General features: G+C 61.6%; 1 protein-coding gene and 1 pseudogene across 15 annotated transcripts; one reads left to right on the forward strand and one right to left on the reverse strand.

The window, feature by feature from the left end:
- Window positions 1-777: 777 nt before the first annotated feature.
- LOC137849145 (mitogen-activated protein kinase kinase kinase 12-like) lies at window positions 778-6,006 on the forward strand (annotated as a pseudogene).
- Window positions 6,007-6,527: 521 nt separating this feature from the next.
- Window positions 6,528-20,157, reverse strand: PCBP2 (poly(rC) binding protein 2). Of its 15 annotated transcripts, none has more exons than XM_068668645.1 (11): window positions 20,000-20,157; window positions 18,542-18,673; window positions 17,878-18,006; window positions 17,118-17,192; window positions 15,215-15,301; window positions 13,723-13,764; window positions 12,633-12,705; window positions 12,158-12,196; window positions 11,278-11,330; window positions 9,755-9,924; window positions 6,528-7,149 (listed from the first exon to the last, which is right to left on the reverse strand). In XM_068668645.1, the coding sequence occupies exons 1-11, from the start codon at window positions 20,021-20,023 to the stop codon at window positions 7,113-7,115; spliced, it is 861 nt and encodes a 286-aa protein (XP_068524746.1). In that variant the 5' UTR covers window positions 20,024-20,157; the 3' UTR covers window positions 6,528-7,112. The 15 variants fall into 15 exon arrangements, with proteins under 15 accessions (XP_068524746.1, XP_068524745.1, XP_068524747.1 ...); XM_068668644.1 differs by having other exon boundaries at window positions 11,278-11,333; XM_068668646.1 differs by lacking the exon at window positions 15,215-15,301 and having other exon boundaries at window positions 11,278-11,333.
- Window positions 20,158-20,222: the final 65 nt, after the last annotated feature.

The raw sequence follows: 20,222 nt of genomic DNA on the forward strand, positions 1-20,222 counted from the left end.
GTGGTTATAGGGTCCCTATAGGGCAGCCCTTACCTGCCCCCGGTGTCCGCATCCAGCTCTGTCCCATGGGTACCCCGTGGCCATTGCCATTCCCAGTTCCCCCCCATGGGGAACCCCATGGGGAACCCCATATCCATCCCATGGCCACCCCCATGCCCCTTGCCACCCCTATATCCACCCCATGGCCTTGACTAACCCTATATGCACCCCATGGCTACAACTAACCCTATATCCACCCCATGGCCACCCTATGGTCATAGCCAACCCAAGACCCCCCCCCCCATGCCCTTGCCACCCCATGGCCTTGACCAACCCTATATGACTATGGCCAACCCTATATGCACCCTATGGCCACCCTATGGTCATGGCCAACCCTATATCCATCCCATGGCCTCCCCCATGCCCCTTGCCACCCCTATACCCACCCCGTGGCCTTGACTAACCCTATATGCACCCCATGGCTATGACCAACGCTATATCCATCCCATGGCCACCCTATGATCATAGCCAACCCTATATCAACCCCGTGGCCTTGACCAACCCTATATGACTATGGCCACCCCTATATGCACCCTATGGCCACCCCATGCCCCTTGCCACCCCTATATCCACCCCATGGCCTTGACCGACCCCATATGCACCCCATGGCTATAGCTACCCCTACATCTACCTCATGGCCTTGACCGACCCTATATGCACCCCATGGCTACAACCAACCCCATATCCACCCCATGGCCACCCCCATGGCTACGGCCACCCCTATACCCACCCCATGGCCTTGACCAACCCCATATGCCCCCCCACCACCCCACACCACGCCCACCCCTACCTCCACCCCATGCCCTTGACCAACCCTACACCCACCCCACGCCCACCCCACACCCACGCCCAGCCCTATACCCACCCCAGCCCTTCCCCACCCTTACCCCGAGCCCTTCCCCAATTGGGGGGGGGGTCGGTCCCGACGCGTGCCCCCCCCCCAGGAGGGAGCAGGCGCTGGAGAAGCGCTACCCGGGGCTGTTCAAGCCGCGGGCGCCGCGGGGCTCCTGCACGGGAACGCCGTCGAGACCCTCATCAAAAAGCGCAACGTCCCCCAAAAACTCTCCCCCCACGGCAAGCGGTGCGCCCCCCCCGGGGGGGTTATGGGGTGGGGGGGGAAATCCCCTGGGGATTGGGGCCATGGGGGGGGTGCTGGAGGGGGTGAGGTCAAGGTGCGGGGGGCTTTGGGGTGGGGAATGGGAATGGGGTTTGGTAGGGTGGGGGGGTTGGGGGGGTGTTTGAGGGATGGGGGGGGGGTTTGGGGGGGTGGGGGGCGAGTGGGACATCAGGGTCTCATTGGGGTGTGGGGGGTCTTGGGTGACTCGGTCCTTTGGGGGGAGGGTCTGGGGGTGCAGATCCCTGGGGATGGGCTCTTGGTGAGGGGGGTGCAGGTCCCTGGGTCCCTTTTGGGGGGGGATTCTGGGGTTGTAGGTCCCTGGGGGGGGTTCTGGTGGGGGGCTCATGTTCCTAGGTCCCTTTTGGGGGGGATCTGGGGGTGCAGATCCTTGGGGGGGTTCTGGTGGGGGTTGCAGTCCCTGTGTCCCTTGGGGGGTGCAGATGCCAGAATCCTTTTTTTTTTTTTTTTTTGGGGGGGGGTCAGTTCTGGCCCCCCCCATGCGCCCTAATCCCTTCGGGTCCCCTCGGAGAGCTCCCATGGGCGCACACCCCCTCGGGGTATTGGGGGGGCACATTTTGGGGGCGCATCACCCACTTGCAAAAGGAATGACAGTGTCGGGGGGGGGGGTGCTGCTTTGTCCCCCCCCCATATGTGTGTGTCCCCCCCCCCTCCAGCCCTGACATCCTGAAGCCGGAGGTGCTGCTGCCCAAGCTGGACGCGGCCATGGCGCAGGTGACCCTCCCCGGCTGCCCCAAGGGCCCCCCCTCGCCGGGGCGCAGCCGCCGAGCCAAAGGGCGCCACCGTAAAGCGGGGGGGCCTCGGGGGGGCTGCGGGGAACCCGGTCCCGAAACCGGACCCCCCCGAGGTCTTCCCGGCCCCCCCCCGGCCACCGCCGGCCCCGATCTTCTCGGGGGCACCCTGGAGGCTGTGGGACCCCCCCCCGCCTCCGTGCCCGATGTGGGGCCGGGGGGGGCGGAGGGTACCCAAGGGGTGCCCCCCCCGCAGCCCCCCACCCCCGGGGAGCCTGAGCGGGACAGCGGGGCCGCCCGGGGGGGGCGAGGGGGGGCCGGGCAGCATCTCACCCCCGCGGCGCTGCTGTACCGGGCGGCCGTCACGAGGGCCAGGTGAGTGGGGGGGGCTTATTCGGGGGGGTCCCTTATTTTTTTGGGGGGTAGTCTCTTATTTTGGGGTGGGGTTCCCTTATTTTGGGGAGGGTGTCCCTTATTTTGGGGGATGTCTCTTATTTTTTTTAAGGGGGGGGGTCCCTTATTTGGAGGGGGTCCCTTATTTTGGGGGGGGAGTCCCTTATTTTTTTGGGGGGGTCCCTTATTTTTCTTTTGGGGGGATCCCTTATTTTGGGGGGGTCCCTTATTTCGGGGGCATCCCTTATTTTTTTTTGGCGGGGTCCCTTATTTTGGGGAGGGGGTCCCTTATTTTTTGGGGGGTGTCCCTTATTTGGAGGGGTCCCTTATTTTAAGGGAGGTTGGAAATTTTGGGGGGGGGGGGAGAAGACCCCCCCCAAGGACCCAGCCCAGCATTGGTGGGGGGTCAAACAGACCGGGGTCCCTTCTTGGAGGGGGGGCATTTCGGGACCCCTGGGTCCATCTCGGGGGTCTGGGGGGGGTCTGGGGGGGGTCTGGGGGCAGCCAGAGGCCCCCACGTCCCCCCCCCCATGCCCCCAGAAGCGGGGGGTGTCGTCGGAGGAGGAGGAGGGCGAAGTGGACAGCGAGGTGGAGCTGCCGCTGCGGCAGAGGTGGGTGCTGCCCCCCCCCCAAAAAAAAAACCCAAACCCCTCCTGGAATCTGGACCCCATTTGGGGGGGGGGGCAGAATCCCCCCACCCTCCCCGGGGGGTGTACGTGGTGACCTGTGGGTGCTGGACCCCCCCCCAGGATAGGGGAAGGGGAATTTTGGGGGGGGGTGTCCATGGGTGCTGAGCCCCCCAGGATGGGTGCTGGTGGTTTTTGGGTACCAGAATGCCACAGAATGGGTGCTGGGGGGCACCCATGGGTGCTGAGAACCCCCCCAGGGTCAGTGCTGGGGGGTTTCGGGTGCCAGGATGCTGTGGATGGGTGCCGGGGGTGCCCAGACTCCCCCCCAGGATGGGTGCTGGGGGGTTTTTGGATACCAGGATGCCACCGATGGGTGCCAGGGGGCACCCATGGGTGCTGAGCCCCCCAGGATCAGTGCTGGGGGGTTTTTGGGTACCGGAATGTTACAGATGGGTGCTGGGGGGCACCCATGGGTGCTGAGAACCCCCCCAGGATGGGTGCTGGGGAGGTTTTGGGTACCAGCATGCCACTGATGGATGCCAGGGGGCACCCATGGGTGCTGAGCCCCTAGGATCAGTGATGGGGGTTTTTGGGTACCAGGATGCTACAGATTGGTGATGGGGGGCACCCATGGGTGCTGAGCCCCCCCCCAGTGTCAGTGCTGGGGGTTTTTGGGTGCCAGGATGCTGTGGATGGGTGCTGGGGGGTGCCCAGACTCTCCCCCAGGATGGGTGCTGGGGGGTTTTTGGGTACCAGGATGCCACTGATGGATGCCGGGGGGCACCCATGGGTGCTGAGACCCCCCCAAGGGTCAGTGCTGAGTGGTTTTTGGGTACCAGCACGCCACCTATGGATGCCAGGGGGGCACCCATGGGTGCTGAGCCCCCCCCCAGGATCAGTGCTGGGGTTTTTTGGGTACCAGGATGCCATAGAATGGGTGCCGGGGGGCACCCATGGGTGCTGAGCCTCCAGGATCAGTGATGGGGGTTTTTGGGTACCGGAATGCTACAGATGGGTGCTGGGGGGCACCCATGGGTGCCCAGATTTCCCCCCAGGATAAGTGCTGGAGGTTTTTGGGTACCAGGATTCCACAGATGGGTCCTGAGGGGCACCCATGGGTGCTGAGCCCCCCCCCAGGATGGGTGCTGGTGGTTTTTGGGTACCAGGATGCAGTGGATGGATGCTGGGGGGTGCCCAGACTCCCACCCAGGATGGGTGCTGGGGAGTTTTTGGGTACCAGCACACCACCTATAGATGCCGGGGGGCACCCATGGGTGCTGAGAACCCCAGGAGGTTTTTGGGTACCGGAATGCTATAGGTGGGTGCTGGGGGGCACCCATGGGTGCTGGGGGGGTTTTGGGTGCCAGAATGCTACAGATGGGTGCTGGGGGGCACCCATGGGTGCTGAGTCCCCCCCCCCAGGATAAGTTCTGGGTGTTTTTGGGTACCAGGATGCCATAGAATGGATACCAGGGGGCACCCATGGGTGCTGTGCCCACCCCCCTAATAACATTTCCCCCCCCCCAATAGGTGGCCCCCGGGCATGAGCAAGCGGCAGTCGCTGTCGACCTTCAGCTCGGAGAATTTTTCGGACGGGGACGGGGACGGGGATGGGGACGAGGGGCACACGAGCGAACCCTCGCACAGCGCCACCCCCGACGTGGGCAGCACCAACACGGACGAGCGCCCCGATGAGCGCTCCGAGGACCTCCTCTCGCAGGGCTCCGAGATCCCCCTGGACGCCCCCCCCCCAGAAGGAGCCGCCGGCCGTCGCCACGGGGGGGGCAGCCCCAAGGTGACCGCGCATCACAACCCCCCAGCCCACCCCCCGTCCCCTGGCCCTGTCACCGGTACCTTTGGGTGGGGAGGGGGGGAGCTCTGGGTGGGGGGGGCTCAGGGGGTGCTGGACACATGGGTGGGGGGGTCCTGGATACCTGGGTGGGGAGGGGGGGCAGTGGGGTGCCCCAAATGTGGGTGCTGGGGGGCTCTGGAACCCCTGGGTGGGGGCTCAGGGGGTGCTGGACACATGGGTGGGGTCTCCAGGACCCCCAGGTGGGTGGCACCGTGGATGGGGGGGGCAGTGGGGTCCCCAAATGTGGGTGCAGAATGGGTGCTGGGGGGCTCTGGGACCCCTGGGTGGGGGCTCCGGGACCCCCAGGTGGGTGGCAGGGGATGGGGAGGGCAGTGGGGTGCCCCAGGGATGGGGGGTGGGGGGGGCTGGACCCATGGGTGGGGGCTTCAGGACCCCCAGGTGGGTGGTGGGTGACCCCTGGGTGGGGGCTCAGGGGGTGCTGGACCCCTGGGTGGGGGTCCTGGGCCCTTGGATGGGTGGCATCGTGGAGGGGGGGGGCAGTGGGGTGCCCTAAATATGGGTGCTGAGGGGCTCCAGGACCCCTGGGGGGGGTTACAGTGTATGGGGGGGGCAGTAGGGACCCCAGAGCTGGGTGCAGACAGGGAGGGGTCCCTCAGAGCTCCCCCCCCCAAGAAACAGGGTCCTGTAGGAAAGGGGGGGGGGGCTCAGGGTTACCCCAGGACCAGCTGCCCCCCCCCCCCAGTTTGGGGTCTCCCTCTTCCACCTGCTCCTGGGGGACCCCAGAGCCCCCCCCCCAGGACTGGATACCACCTCAGGGCCCCCCCAGGAGGAAATAACAAGGGAGACCCCCCCCAGGACTGCACACCATGGGTGGGGGGGGGCTCAGCATCACTGGGGGGGGGCCCAGGAGCTCCCCCATGGCAGGGGGTGGGGACCCCAGAGGCCACATCCCACGGGTTAGGGACCCCCCAGGAACAATTAAAATCCTGGGGAGGGTCCCAATGCCCCCCTCCCCCCCAGCCCTGTGGGGGGGGTGCTCGGGGGTGTCTGACCCCCCCCCCAAACTCTCCCCAGGTCTCCGAGGACTCGGACTGCGACAGCGCGGAGCTCGACCACTCGGGCAGCGGCGAGGGCCCCCCCCGGCCCGCAGCCCCCCCCGGCCTGTGACCTGCACCCCCCCACACCCCAAAAACCACCACCGCCACCCCCCCCTCCTTGCACACCCCCCCCACCACACACACACTTGTACAGCCCCCAAATATTTATATAAATATTTATCGATCTCTACAGAAAGCTCCGTGCTGTCTCTGGGGGGGGGCACTGGGGGGGGTGTTTTTTTTCGGGGGGGGGGGTCTGTCAGCTCCTTGTGTTGGTGTAGGTCCTACTGGAACGGGGGGGGGGAGAAAATCTGCTGAAAGGGGGCAGGGGGAATGAGGGGGGGGAGGGAAGGGGCTGAGCCCCTTCTGGGGGTGTCACCACCCCTGTTACTGGGGGAACTGGGAGCACTGGGGAGGGCTGGGACCCCCCCATGGGGAATAATAAGGTGGGGGGGGGGCACCCACTCTCCCTCCACCCTTGTGCTGGTCCTTACTGGAAACCAGTACCCAAGAGCAGAAAAGGTGGAGAAACATGGAAAAGCCCCAAATTGGAGAGAAATGCCCCAAATTGGAGAGAAATCCCCATTTTTAAACCCAAAAACACCCCCGAAACCCCCCCCCCAAACCCCATTTATCAGAGGGGGGGGGCCCTAGAGGGAGAGGGTTCAAAGAAAGACGGAGACAGGCAGGTCCATTAACCAAAATATGCTCCAGTTTCTATTCACAAGGAAAAGCTCCAGTCCATCTTTTTATTATTATTATTATTTTTTTTTTGAAAAATTGCTCCTGACGTTACAGAACTAAACTGAAATGTTTTCGTCGTCTTCTCTTCCACTCGTTCAACATTTCATGACAAAAACAGAAACTTCATGAGCCGAAAAAGGGGGGAAAAAAAGGGGGACGGGGGAATGGGGGAAGGTGAAGGTGTGTGGGGTGAGGGGGGGAGAATTGGGGAGAAAAAGAGAGAAAAAAGCTTTTATAAAACTAAGATCTGGGGCTCGGCGGGTAGGGGCCGAGCGGAGGAAAAAAAAAAAGGAATTAAAATGCTGTAATTAAAAAAAAAAAAAAAACAAAACCGGAAAAACAAAAAACAAAAAACCAACCAAAACAACCTGGTGAGTGATGGAGGAACCGAAAAATTTACAAACTAGTTTTTTTTTTTTTGTTTTTTTGTTTTTTTTTTTTCTCCTTTTTTAAAACCTGGGGCTGGCTGCTAGGGGGCTACACAGATGGATGGTGAGGTGAGGCCGAGGGTCCGCGGGCGGCGCCGGGGCCCTAGCTGCTTCCCATGCCCCCGGTCTCGGAGGAGAGCCTGCAACGAAGAAGAGGGCGTCAGAGGGGGGGGGGCGAGAAAGGTTTTTTGGGGAAAAAAGAAAGGTTTTTGGGAAAAAAGGGGGTGTAGGGGGGAAAAAAAGAAGGATTTTTGGGGAAAAAGGGTGGTGGTAGGGGGGAAAAAAAGGGTCAGGGGGACGAGGAGGAGGGGAGGAAGGGGTTCCCCCCCCCCAGGAGGGTGGTGGGGACCCCCCCGTGGTCAAAGCTGGGGTTATGCGAAAGCAGCATAAAGAGGGGGGGCTCAGGGTTGTGCCCCCCCCCCACTGGGAGCTCTGTGGGGGGACCCCCGAGTGCAGGCAGAGGGGGGCAGCGGGGAGGGGAGGCAGCGAGCTGGGGGGGCAGAACCCAAAGAGGGGGGGGCTTAGGGAAATTAGGGAGGGTCGGGGGGGGGGCACAGGGAGGTGGGGGGGGCACAGAGCAGCAGCTCCAAGCGAGGGGGGGGCGACAGCAGCAGCGCCCAAAGGAACCAGGGGAGGGGGCAGCGCGCGTGGCCCCTGAGGAGGGTGGAAACGAGCCCCCAAAAAATTAAAAAAAAATAAAAATAAATTAAAAAAAGGGGGGGGGACCCCCGCTGGGCCCCCCCCTCCCCACCCGCAGCACAGATCTAGCAGAGCAGATTCTCACCGTGGCAACTTTATTACAGGTACAGACAGAAAAGCCCCGCGGGCACCGGACCCGGAATGCAATTAAATCCAGACTCGTTTATTCGGTAACGAACCCCCCCCCACCCCCCCTTCCCCATCCCAACATCCCACGACCCCCCCCGCACCGCGATTGCAACCGAACTCCTAAAAAATAAAAAAAAAAAAAGAGGGGAAAAGGGGGAAAAAAAAGCGAGGGTTGTAAGCTAGAGGAGTCAAGGAGGGATGGGGGGGGCAGCGGGCTGGCAAAAATAAAGGAAAAATTAAAAAAAATAATAAAAAAAAAGCAGAAAAATGGCTACGAAACACCCCAAAAAAAATTAATAAAAATATAAAAGAAAAAAAAAAAAAGGAGGAGGAAGGAAAACCCGCAAGGAAACCCAAAATGAAATTTAGGAAACCCCAAATGAAATTTGTTTTCTGCTCGAGTCTCCTCTAGGGGGGCTCCGCGCTGTGTTTACCCCCCCCCAAAACCTCCCCCAGCCCTTTTTTTTTTTTGTTTTTTGTTTTTTTGGGAGGGGGGGGCTCAGTAGGGAGAGAACCTCTGCTTCTCCGCCTTGAGTTTGTTAGAGACACACGGCACGGCCGGGGCGGAGGCGCCCTTAGCAGCAGACACAACATTTAGAGCCAGGAGAGGGACAGGTTTCATGCCAAGCAGACTGGAGACACAAGGGGCGGTCGGAAGAGGGTTGGGGAGGCTGGCGGGTGCTTCGGAGCCCCCCCCCGTGGCGAGCGAGGGGGTGGTGGTGGAGGAGGAAGAAGAAGAAGGGGTGGAGGGTTGAGAGAGGTTGATGCTGAGGTGGTCAGGGATCGTGACGGAGGCTGCCTGGGAGGAGGGTTTAGCGCTTTCTAAACTGTAACAGAGGAGAAAAGGAACAAAAAAAAAAATAAAAATAAAATAAAAAAATAAAAAAGAAAGAAAAAATTAAAAAAAAATGAAAAAAAAAAAGGGTGGGTGGGTGGCTGGCAACAGCGCGCGAGAAGCACAGGACAAACAGCGTCAAACCGCACGGGGTTGGGGAGGGGGGGGCACAGGGATAACGGCACCCCCAGGGGGACAACGACGCCTGGAGGGGGACGGCGACACCCCCAGGGGGACAACGGCACCCTAAGGGGGGACAGCGACACCCCCAGGGTCCCCAAAAATGCGGGACCCCCCCCTGCACGCACCCCCAGCCCCGTGTCGAGCCCTCGGTCTCGACACCGAGCCAAGAAGAGGGGGGGCGGCCGCTGCTCCTGGCCCCCCAGGGGGTGACCCCATAGGTTTGGGGGCTCAGCTCCTCCACCCTAAGCCCCCCCCAAGGGGTTGAGGATATGGGGGGAGCAGTGGGGGCATCTCACCAGCCCTAAATGCTGCCGCTCTCAGCCCCAGCTCGCTGTGGGGACAGCGGGGTCAGCGCCCCGCACGCATTGGGGGGGGTTCAGAGCGGTCCTGGGGGCTCAGCCCCCGCCCCAAAACCCTGCCAGACCCCACAGGGGAGCCAGAGGTCCCCACGCAGGTTTGGGGTGCCCCAAAAATGCTCGGGGGCTGCTGCTCCGAGGCAGGAGAGCAGCACCAGGCGCTGCGGGATCCACAGGATCCCCCCCACATCCCCGCTGGGACGCGGCCCCGAGCCTGGGGGTGCTCCCCAAGCCCCCACCCCATAAAAAAAATCAAATCCCTCACAGCACCAGCGACGGGTCCAAAGCTCACGAACCCGCTCACGAGACCCCCGTGGCCTCAGCCACATCCTGAAGCCCCCCGGAGCCCAGGAGGCGATGGCACGGGGACAGCGGGGAAAAGGGGGGGAAGGAAGGGGGCACGGAAAAAGGGGAAGGGGGAAGGTTGAAAAATAAATCAAAATAAAAAAAACGGGGGAGGGAAGCCCCTTCCCCTCACGCTGGGGGGCACGAGGGGGGTCCCAGCCCTCCCCCCCCCGCGCCGCCTCGTTAGGGAAGCCTCACCTGACATTAATTAGATACTGGGCCAAGCTAATGCTGGCTGCGGAGCCGGTGATGGTGACCTGCCTGTCGGTGGAGCCCTCCACCGGGTTGGCAATTTTGATCTGCGCCCCCGACATCTGGCGGATCTCGTTGATCTTGGCGCCCTGGCGCCCGATGATGCAGCCAATCAACTGCGGGGACAACGCGGCTTCGTTAGCGGCCGGCTTCGTTAGGGCGCCGTGACTGACCCTCATTAGGGCACCCCCGACCCCCACCAGGGCACCCTGATCCTCATCGGGGCACCCCCAAACCTTCATTAGGGCACCCCTGACCCCCACCAGGGCACCCCAATCCTCATCATAGCACCCTGCCCCTCATTAGGGCACCCCAATCCTCATCGGGACACCCTACTCTTCATTAGGGCACCCTGACCCTCATTAGGGCACCCCCAACCCCCACCAGGGCACCCCAATCCTCATCGGGGCACCCCAAACCTTAATTAGGGCACCCCCAACCCTCATTAGGGCACTCTGCTCCTCATTAGGGCACCCCAACCCTTATCAGGGCACCCTGCTCTTCATTAAGGCACCCGGACCCTCATCAGGGCACCCCCAACCTTCATTAGGGCACCCCAATCCTCATCAGGGCACCCCCAACCTCATCGGGACACCCTCCTCTTCATTAGGGTACCTCGACCCCCACCAGGGCACCCCAATCCTCATTGGAACACCCCCAACCTTCATTAGGGCATCCCAACCCTCGTCAGGGCACCCCGCTCTTCATTAGGGCACCCCGATCCTCATCGGGACACCTTGACCCCCACCAGGGCACCCCAACCCTCATTGGAACACCCCCAACCTTCATTAGGGCATCCCAACCCTCGTCAGGGCACCCTGCTCTTCATTAGGACACCCCGACCCCCACCGGGGCACCCTGCTCCTCATTAAGGCACCCCACTCCTCATCGTGGCACCCTGCTCCTCATTAGGGCACCCCCAACTTTCATTAGGGTACCCCAATCCTCATCAAGACACCCTGCTCTTCATTAGGGCACCCTGACCCTCATTAGGGCATCCCAATCCTCATCAGGACACCCCCAACCTTGTCAGGACACCCTGCTCTTCATTAGGGCACCCCAATATTCATCAGGGCACCCTGCTCCTCATTAAGGCACCCCACCCCTCACCAGGACACCCTGATCCTCATTAGGGGACCCCACTCTTCATCGGGGCACCCCTGACCCCCTTCCCTGCCCACTATCGGGGGGGGGGGGTCACCTGCATGGACAGGGCTGGAAGGTTTTAAACCCCCCCCCCCCCCCCCCGGAATGTTTAAAATGGCAGAGAAATGAGCAAAATCTGCCCTAAATCCGGGTGGGAGCAGGAGGAGATGCCAGAGAGGCGCAGCCATCACCCGTGGGGGGGCCACGAGCCTCTTTTGGGATGTCTGGGGGGGGTCACCCCACCCTGCCTTCATCGGACGCCCAAAGAGGGGCGGATTTGGGATCCCCCCCGCCACCCCCTTGTGTCCCCAGGGGTCACTCACATCATTTGGAATGGTGAGTTCGTGGGAGGTGGTCTGAGCAGACGCATCCAAACCTGCTTGGGAGACACAGACAGAGACAGGATGAGGTCAGAGGGGGGGGGGGGTCGTCGTGGGGGGGGTCACGGGCGCCGCCACCAGCCGCAGGCCGGCCAGCATTTGCTGCTGGCATCACCTCCAGGGCTGCTCGGGGAGGAGGGGAGGGGGCAGAGCAAGCGGTGAGGTTCCTCGAGCCCCCCACCTGCCCCCCAGCAACCCCCCCCCAACCACAATTTACCCCCCCCCTCCCCATAAAAACCCAAATTTATTTTGGCACCACAGGCTCTTCCTTCCCGCGGGGACAACCCCGCTGGCCGGGGCAGGCAGCACGGGGCTGCTTGGGCATTTAATTAATTATTATCATTATTAGCAGTAATTAATAATCATTAATTAATAATCATTTTTCCCCCTTCCCCTGCTACGGGGGGGGCAGCAGGAGCCTCGAGACCTCACCAGGGATGGGGTGGGGGGGGGGGGATGTTTTTTGGGGAGGGCGCAGCAGCGTGGCCATGCCGGTGAGGGCGACGCTCCCCCCAGCACGAGGGCTCAGCTGCTGGCTGCTCCAGGAGGGGGGGGGGGGAAGCCCCAAAAATTCCCCCCCCCCCAAAAAAAAAAAGCCCACAGGCTGAGCCCTCCACCTCAATTCCGCTCTCCAGAGCCCGAGCTGACTCCTTCTGGGGGCTGTGGGGCCGAGGCAGGCGGCACCTCCAGCCCTATTGCGGCTTCCCCTGGCCCCCCCCCGACCCCCCCAACCCGTGCAGAGCTTCACAGGGAGAACGAGAGCCCCGGGGCGGTGTGAATAAACCCAAGAGAAGAACTACAGGTTTGGTGTTTTAATCATTACCCCAATAGCCTTTCACCTCTGGAGAGCTGGATTCAATGCCTGTTAAGATACAAGGGACAATGAGTTCGGCCGCCTCAGCTTTACAGCCCCAAGGGGGGGGGATTTTTTTTAATTTTTATTTTTTTTAAGCCATTTTAGCGAGTTTGCAGCGAATTTGGCACAACCCAGCAGCTGCCTGCTCAGGACTGGAGTAGCCGGAGGGGAGAAAAGGGGGGTGCTGCAGGCTTGGGGGGGGCTCCCGGGGCGCAGCACGGAGACCCTGCCTGCTCCCTGCCTGCCCTGTGCGGCCCCCCCACGACAAAAAAAACATTACCTGGCCAGGCTTCGCACTGAGGAGGGGTTTTTTTTGTGTGTTTTTGGTGTTTTTTTGTCTGTTTTGGAGGCCCGGAGGCCCCGCTAGAGGGGAGCCGAGCTCCCGGGTTTGGTTTTCGGCGCGCGCGTGAGCGTGGGGGGGGGGAAGGAGGAGTTCCCATACCACTGAATCCAGTGTTGCCATGAGACATGGGGAAGTGGGACTGTTGCATCGCCAACTGGTGCAGCTTGGTCAGCTGGAGGGGAGAGAAAAAAAAAACAAAAAAAGAGAAAAAAAGAGAAAAAACAAAAAAAGGAGAAAAAACAAAAAAAAAGAAAAACAACAAAAAAAGCTGCTGTTAGTTGCTGCGCCAGCCCAAAAGGGCCAGGACTCGCAGCGGGCACCGATACGGCGAGCAGAAGCGGTGTCATCCCCCCCCCACCCTCCCCAAATTTTGGGCTGGGGGGGGCTGTGCCCACCCCTGAAACCCCCCCCCCCCCCCCGGAGAAGCGAGGAGCAGGAGGGCCGAGGTGCTCGCACCACACCATGAGGGGGGAGAGGGATGCGATGGAGGGGGGGGGGCGGGATGGAGCCCGGCTTCCTCCTGCCCTCCTGGCCTGGCAGAGCCCCCCCCACATCAAAACCCCCCCATCAGAGCCCACCCCTTTATTAGAGCCCCCCCTCGCTGCTCTAAGGCTGCCAGGACCCCCCCAAAAAGCCTGCAAGGAGCCCGAGGGAGCAGCACAACGGGTGCCAGAGGTCCCAAAAGAGCTGGGGCAGCACCCAAAGGTGTCGTGGGGGGGCACCCAAAATGTCACCCCCGTCCCCAGCAGCCCCGGGAGAGCCACGGTGGCAGCGAGGCCGTGCGCTGTCATTTGGTTTGGTTTTTGGTTTTTAATCCCCCCCCAAGGGGGGGGCTCGGTGCCAAATTCGGGAGGGGAGGAGGAGGGAAAGCCGGAGCTCGTGTGAAATGCCAAGGCGGGGGGAGAGCGGAAAAAACAAAAAATAAAAAAAAAAAGGAGGAGAGAAGGGAGGAGGAGAGCTCTGAGAGCAGGTGAAGCTGGCTGCAGGAGCGGCGAGAGTTTTTTGGGGGGGGAGTTTTTTGGGGGGGGAAGTTTGGCTCAGGGTCAAGTTTTTTCCCCAGCCCGAGGAACAAAGCAGCGGTGGGGAGGGGGGGGAGAAAAATTTTGGAGGAAAAGGGGGGAGGAAAGGGGGGGGGGGGGGGAAAAAGAGGGTGGATGGGAAGAAAAGAGAGTCGAAAACCAAAACTTACATCTGGCTGTGGAATGGCATACTGTCCTTGAATGGTATAGGCCTAAAAAAAAAAGGAGGAAAAAAAAGAGTCCGATTAACGCCCATCGGACACAGCCACCCCGGGGCACATCTCAACTAGCCAGGAAGGCGGAGAGCCGGGCGGAGAGTTCTCCGGGGCGAGGGGGGGGGGACAGGAGAGGCGGGGGGGGCGGACAGTGCTGGACCAAGCAGTCCCTAAAAGATTTGGGAGAGGGCTTTTAGGGGGGGGGAGATATGGGGGAGGGAAAATCTCTCGAATTGGCCTGAGGTGGCGGTCGCAGGGAGGGAGGGAGTGGCCAAGGAGGGCGCCGTCCCCCCCCCAAAAAAATAAAAAAATAAGAAAAAAATCGTTAAAAAGAGAAATAATAATAATTAAAAAAATAATAAAAATAATAAAAAATAAAAAAAAGGGGGTGGCAGACGGCCGGAACGGCTGGGATCTTGATGAAGATGTATGGTGTGGTGGAGTCCGACGCTGCTCCTACAGCCCTGCGCCCCCCCCCCCAAATCCGCCTCGCCGACAGGGGAGGGTCTCCAGCGCCCGCCAGCCCTGCTAGCTCCCGGCCCCAGCCTTCCCCGACCCCCCCCCCCCAGAGCTTTTTTTTTTTTTCCTCCCCCAACCCCTCCAAAAAAAAAAAAAAAAAAAAAAAAAAAGAGAAAAAATCAAGGAAAAATGTCCCGCTGCGAGTCCTCTCGTCACTCCTAGGGAAAAAGGTGAGCTGCTGGAGCTGGCTACCGCTGCTAAAGGCAAAGAGGGGGGGTTTGGGGGGGCAAAAAGAGGCTCTCGGGGGTGTTTCGGGGGTGTTTTGGGGTGGGGGGGGCGCTGAGTGCCTGACCTGCCAACTCCACGCCTCGAGGGTCTGGGGGCAGCCACAGCTCCCCAGAGTCACGGGCTGGGGGGGATCAGGGGGCGGGTAAAGGGGGGTCGGGGGGGAGCCTGGCTGGCTAAAGGGGGGTCGTTTTGTGGTGGTGGTGGTGGGGGGGTGGGAAAATGGGGTGGGGGGGGGAGGTGGGAGAGGCAGGGGGGAGAGGGGGGGTACACAGCCTCACTTCCAGGTCACCGGACAGCCCAGGCTGGAATTGGCCCAAGTTCGTTGCCATGCAGTGGCTGCCGGGTGGCCTGCGTGAGGAGAGGTTTTGGTGGGCTCAGAGTCCAGTTCCCACGTGGACAGGAGTCCACAGCACAAAAATAAAAAGGAAAAAAAAGGAAAAAAAAGAAAAAAAAAAAAAAAGAAAAAAAGCCACCGGGAAAGGGGGGGGTCACTCGGATAGATTTTTTTTTTTTTTTTTGGCATTTTCGGTTGGTCGGGAAGGGGGGCGCTTGGATAGATTTTTCTTATTTTTTTGGTCGTTTTCATTATTTTTTTTTTTTTTGAGGGGACAGGGACGGGGAAAATAAAATGCCACCCTCGTTGGCAGTCTCAGAGAGGCCAAGGATTGAACGGGCCGTGGAGACTGAGCTCCCCTCTCACCTCCTGAGGTGGTCCCTCCAAGTCAGAGTTGAGGCACATGGATGGGGCGGTGTGGGGGTAGCTCGCACTGCCGCTGCTGTACCTGTCCTGTGGATAAATTAGAGGACTTCAGTCTCCAGGGCTGGCAATCCGAAACCTTCCGCTAACACCACAAAATAAATCAAAAATAATCAAAAGATAGAGAAAAAAAAAAATAATAATACAAAAAAAAAAATTTTTTTTTTTTTTTTTTTTTTTCTCCACCAGCGCCATCGGCTCTCTTCCCCTTGCCAAGGGGACGACCCTGCTCTAACGCACGGCTCTGAGCTGGGGGGGGGGGAAAGGGGGATTATTAAAGGGGTGCGACGGGCCCCCGGGCCGGCAGGGGGGGGTTTAAAGGGTTTAAGGGACGTGGGGGGGGGCACAGGGGTGGAAAAATGAGGAGGGGGGGGTGGAAAGATGAAGGGGAAGGGGTGGGGAGAGCTGCGTGGCCGGTGGGAGCCTGCTCCTCACTGCTCTAAAGGGGGGGGCAGCCGGCTCCCGGGCTGGGGGGAGGAGGGGGGCCGTGGGGCTGGGCCCCCCCCACACCCCAAAAAAAAAAAAAAGCACCAAAAGGGTGTTTTTTTTTTTTTTTTTTTTTTTTGGGGTGGGGGGGGTGATGCCTGGCGCTCCCCCTCCCCGGGCGTAGAGCGGCAGGAAAAGCTGTTGGAGAGAGGGGGGGGGGCTGGAAGAGGAGGAGGAGGGGAGGAAGGAAGAGGTGGGGGGGGGCAAGGAGGGGGGGGCCGAGGTGAAGGTGGGGTGTGGAGGGGGGGGGGGGCAAACAGCAGCAGCTCCAATCCCAAATGAGCGTGGCAGGCAAAAGGCCTGGCTCTAAGGGGAATGGGGGGGGCTCGTGGGCAGCCCCCCCATGCACAGAGCTGGCTGTAGCCCCCCCTGCCCCCCCCCAGCCCACCCACCCCCCGGCCACAGCGCTGGATCCGGCCCGCGTGGCCGTGGCTCTGCCCTAGCAAAACCCCCAGGGGCTGGCAGCGAGGGGGGGCACTTTTTTTTTTCCCCCTGCCCCCCCCCCCCAAAAAAAAAAAGCTCCCCAAATCTCAGCATGCCCCCACCCTGCTGGGGGGGGGGCAGCACAGAGGCAGCGGAGGAGTCTGCGAGTGGCCCTGGTGCTCCAAGCAGTCCCGGGAGCTGCAGGGTGGGGGGGGCCGTGCCCCCAAATCCCCCCCCCCCCAACCCCCCCACAAAAAAAAAATCCCACCTCCTATCTCGCCCAGAGGGGACCAGCGTGGCCCCAAAGGGCTGGGGGGGGCTCGGGGTTTACAGCCAGGGGGTGGCACAGGGTGCCCCCCCCCTCAAGGAGCAGCGCAGGAGGGGCTGGAGCCCCCCTCCCCTGCTGGCTCCCCCCCCCACACCCCCCCCCAGCACCCTCCCCTCATCGGGGTGAGGCCTTGCAGCCCCCCCAGCCCTTCCCAAGCCACAGGCAGCCCTAAAATCCAGCCCCAAAAGCACAAAGACCCCCCCCCCACAGACTCCGGGTCCATCACCCCCCCCCCCCCAAACAGGGCGCAGAGCCCCTCAGAGCCCCCCCGAGGTGGGGGGGGCACAGCCCAGAGCTGTCCCAGTTTGATCCCATCCCCACCACCACCACGCTGGGACCCAGCCTGGTGGCTCCAGGATAATTTACCAGCACCCCCCCGACCCCAAACTGCCCCCCCACACCCCCCCCCCCCAAACCTCTGCCCTCCTGCACCCCACAGCTCAGCATGGGGGGGGCTCGGGGTGGCCCCGAAGCGACCCCAAAGCAGCGGCGCAGGCAGACCCGAGGCGCACGGAGAGGTTGAAGCACGCAAACACACACCACCAGCGGCCCCCCCACCCCAAAAAAAAGCCCCCCCCCAGCACCCCAGGAGCAGAGGAGAGGCCTCACCTGACCGCCTGCAAAGATGACGGGAGAGCTGGAGGGCTTGGGCCGGTACGGGATGGTGACGCCCTTCGGGGGGGACTGGGTGACAGGCGGAGAAAGGCAAGGTTAGGCACCGCGGGGGCTGCAAAATGACCCTAAATCCCGTTTTTTCCCCCCCCTCGGGGACCGTGCAGGGCCTCAAAGGCTACAAAATAATCCTATTTTTCCCTTTTTCCATGCAGGGAGGAGGTGAGGGAGGTTTGGGGCACGCACGATGCCACTCGGTGTCCCCACGTGGGCAGCAGCTCGGGAGGACGGGGCTCGAGCCCATTTTAAGCACCCCCAAAGTGGAGATTTTAACCTCAAACCCCCCCCCCCAAATCCCCCCCAGCAGCCTCCTCCCAACCTTTGGGGGGTTCCTCAAGCCTCAGGGGGGTTCCCTCAGCCTTTGGGGGCTTCCTCAACCCTTGGTGGGTTGCCCTCAGGGGGTTTCTGTCAGCCCTTTTGGGGGGGGTCCCCAGCCTTTTTGGGGTTCCTCAGCCCTTTTGGGGTTTCTGTTAGCCCTTGGGGGGGTTCCTCAGCCCTTTTGGGGTTCCTGTTAGCCCTTTTGGGGTTCCTCAACCCTTTTGGGGTTTCTGTTAGCCCTTGGGGGGGTTCCTGTCAGCCCTTTTGGGGTTCCCCAGCCCTTTTTGGGGTTTGTTAGCCCTTGGGGGGGGTTCCCTAGCCCTTTTTGGGGTTTGTTAGCCCTTGGGGGGGTTCCTGTCAGCCCTTTTGGGGTTCCTACCTCCAGCATGACGACGCAGATCTGTTTGACGCACTCGATGATGGACTGTGGGATCCCGGCGATGGTGATGGCTCGCTCGGTGGAGTTGGGCAGCATGTCCCCCGCCACCTGCACCTGCGCCCCCGTGCTCTGCGGGGTTAAGGGAGGGGGGGGGGGACACATTGAGGTGGTAAAAATAGGAGCTGAGAGCCGGGCAGGGCGCTGAGCTCGGCGGGGAGGAGTTATTCATAGCCCCGAGAGCACCCCCCCCAGCAGCTCCGAAGTAAAGCCCTTTAATCCCAGCTGGAAATAATTCGGGAGGAGGAGGAGGAGGAACGGGGCAGGAGCTTTTCCCCCGGATCCCGAGTGCTGCAGGGTTAATCCAGCAGCACCCGGAGCTAAGCAGCATTAGGCACCTCCCTCTGGGGGGGGGGGGAAACGGAGGAAAATAAAGCCTGGAGAGGGGGAATTTAGAGTTCAGGGGGGGCAGGAACCCAAGCGTGGCGCTGCCGGGAAGCCGTGCCCCGCAGGCTCAGTTTCCCGAGTCCTAAAAATACGAGGAGCCACAAAGGCCAAGCGATGCCACCTCCCCCCCTTTTAGGGCCACACGAGGGGGGGGGCTGAAACGAGGATTTACCCCCTTAAAACCCTCCCCGTGAGATGGGGGGGGCCCAGCAGCACCTACCTCTCGGATCTCTTTGATCTTGCAGCCTCCTTTGCCAATGAGGGAGCCGCACTGGCTGGCGGGGACCACGAGCCGGAGGGTGACCGGGGGCCGGCTGGCGGCCGTGCTGTTGGTCATGGAGCTGCTGATGTCCTGCGAGGAAGAGGAGGAATTCAGGGGGGGGGCCACCGGGCTCAGCACCCTCACCGGAGGGTCGGGGAGGAAGGAGCTACGAGGGGCAAGCAGGGGCAAACCCCCCCCGGGTGGCTCCCCGGGTCCGTTCCGCAGGGGTTTTGTTTGGTTGGGGAATCACCATAAGTGCTTTTTTTGGGGTGAAAACGGGTAAATTAGCTCCTCTTCTTGGTGCGTCGGTGAAATGATAGTTTTTGTTTGCTTTTTTAAAGCATCACGGAGGTTTTTAGCCACCCCACTCAGCTGTGGGGGATTCTGTGAAGCGGCTGCGCTGATGGAAATGGGGCTGGGGGCTCGGTGCCCCCCAGCAGGCAGCTCCTGGGGTATCTCAGAGCCTCCCCTCTTAACGAGGGGGACTAACGAGGGGGAGGAGGGCAGGAGCAGCCGGGGGGGGAAAAAGGAGGCAGCGCAGAGCAGCAGCCGTGGGTGCAGGGGGAGGGGAGCCTGGGGGGGCTGAGCTGACCTAGTAAAGGGGAAGCCGAGCGGTGGCGGCAGAGCCGGGACGGGGCTGAGCCCGTGGAGGGCTCCGGGCTCCCAAATTTTCGGTATTTTCCAATTTTCAGCTGAGCAGAGGGGGTCGGGGACATCTGCCAGCGCCAGGCTGCCTCCGAGGAGGAGGGGGCCCGAATTTAAAAGGGGGTGAGGGCGCCCCAAAAGAGGGGAGGGCTGAGGAGTCGTACCCACAGCAGGGGAGGGAGCTCCCCCTTCCAAAAGCCACAGGGAAGCCCCAAAAGCTCCTCACACCGCAGCCGGGATTTGGGCTGCGTGGGGTCGGGGACCCCCACTCCACCTGCGGTTCCACGGGGTGCAGCTCCTCTCCGTCAGCACCGCGGCACCCCCAGGACCCCTCCTCGGCAGGGCTGGAGGCGAAGCCGAGCCCCCACCGCACCCCCAGGCGGGCGGGGAGGGCCAGGAGCACGAACCCAGCAGGGCTCCCAAACCCCGATCCATCCAAATCCATTTCTCCGATAGCCACGGGGCATTTTCGAGCCCCCAAAACCCCCCCTCAGGGCCCCAAGGCTTGGGCAGGAGGCACAAAAGGCCAGGAGCAGGCACGAGGGAAGCGCTGCAGCCCCCACCCCGCACCCTGACCCCACAGGGAACAGGGCAAAGATCCTCCTGGGGCAGGCCACGTGGAACACAGCCTGGCCACCCCCCAAAAAAAAAAAAAAAAACCTTCCGGCTCCACAGGAGATGCAGGGGGGGGCAGAACCAGCCCTGCATGGGGTCTTCAGGGGGAGAAACCCCCCCTGAGGAATAGGGTGGGGGGCGGGGGGAGCCACGCACCTCTTCCAGTTTGTCGATGATCATCGCAAAAGCTTTGAAGATGGCGTTGGTGGGGCCGGCCAGGGTGATGATCCGCTCGGGGCAGTTCCCTTCTGAGATGTTGATGCGAGCGCCGCTCTTCGGGGTGTGGAAAAAGAGAGAAAAAAGATTAAAAATTGAATAAAAAGAACCCAAAAATGGGGCAATCGGCACCCAGCCCCGGCCCTCCCCCCCCCCGGCAGCC

The sequence above is a fragment of the Anas acuta genome, unplaced genomic scaffold (assembly GCF_963932015.1).
Source record: "Anas acuta unplaced genomic scaffold, bAnaAcu1.1 SCAFFOLD_403, whole genome shotgun sequence".
Taxonomy (NCBI): domain Eukaryota; kingdom Metazoa; phylum Chordata; class Aves; order Anseriformes; family Anatidae; genus Anas; species Anas acuta.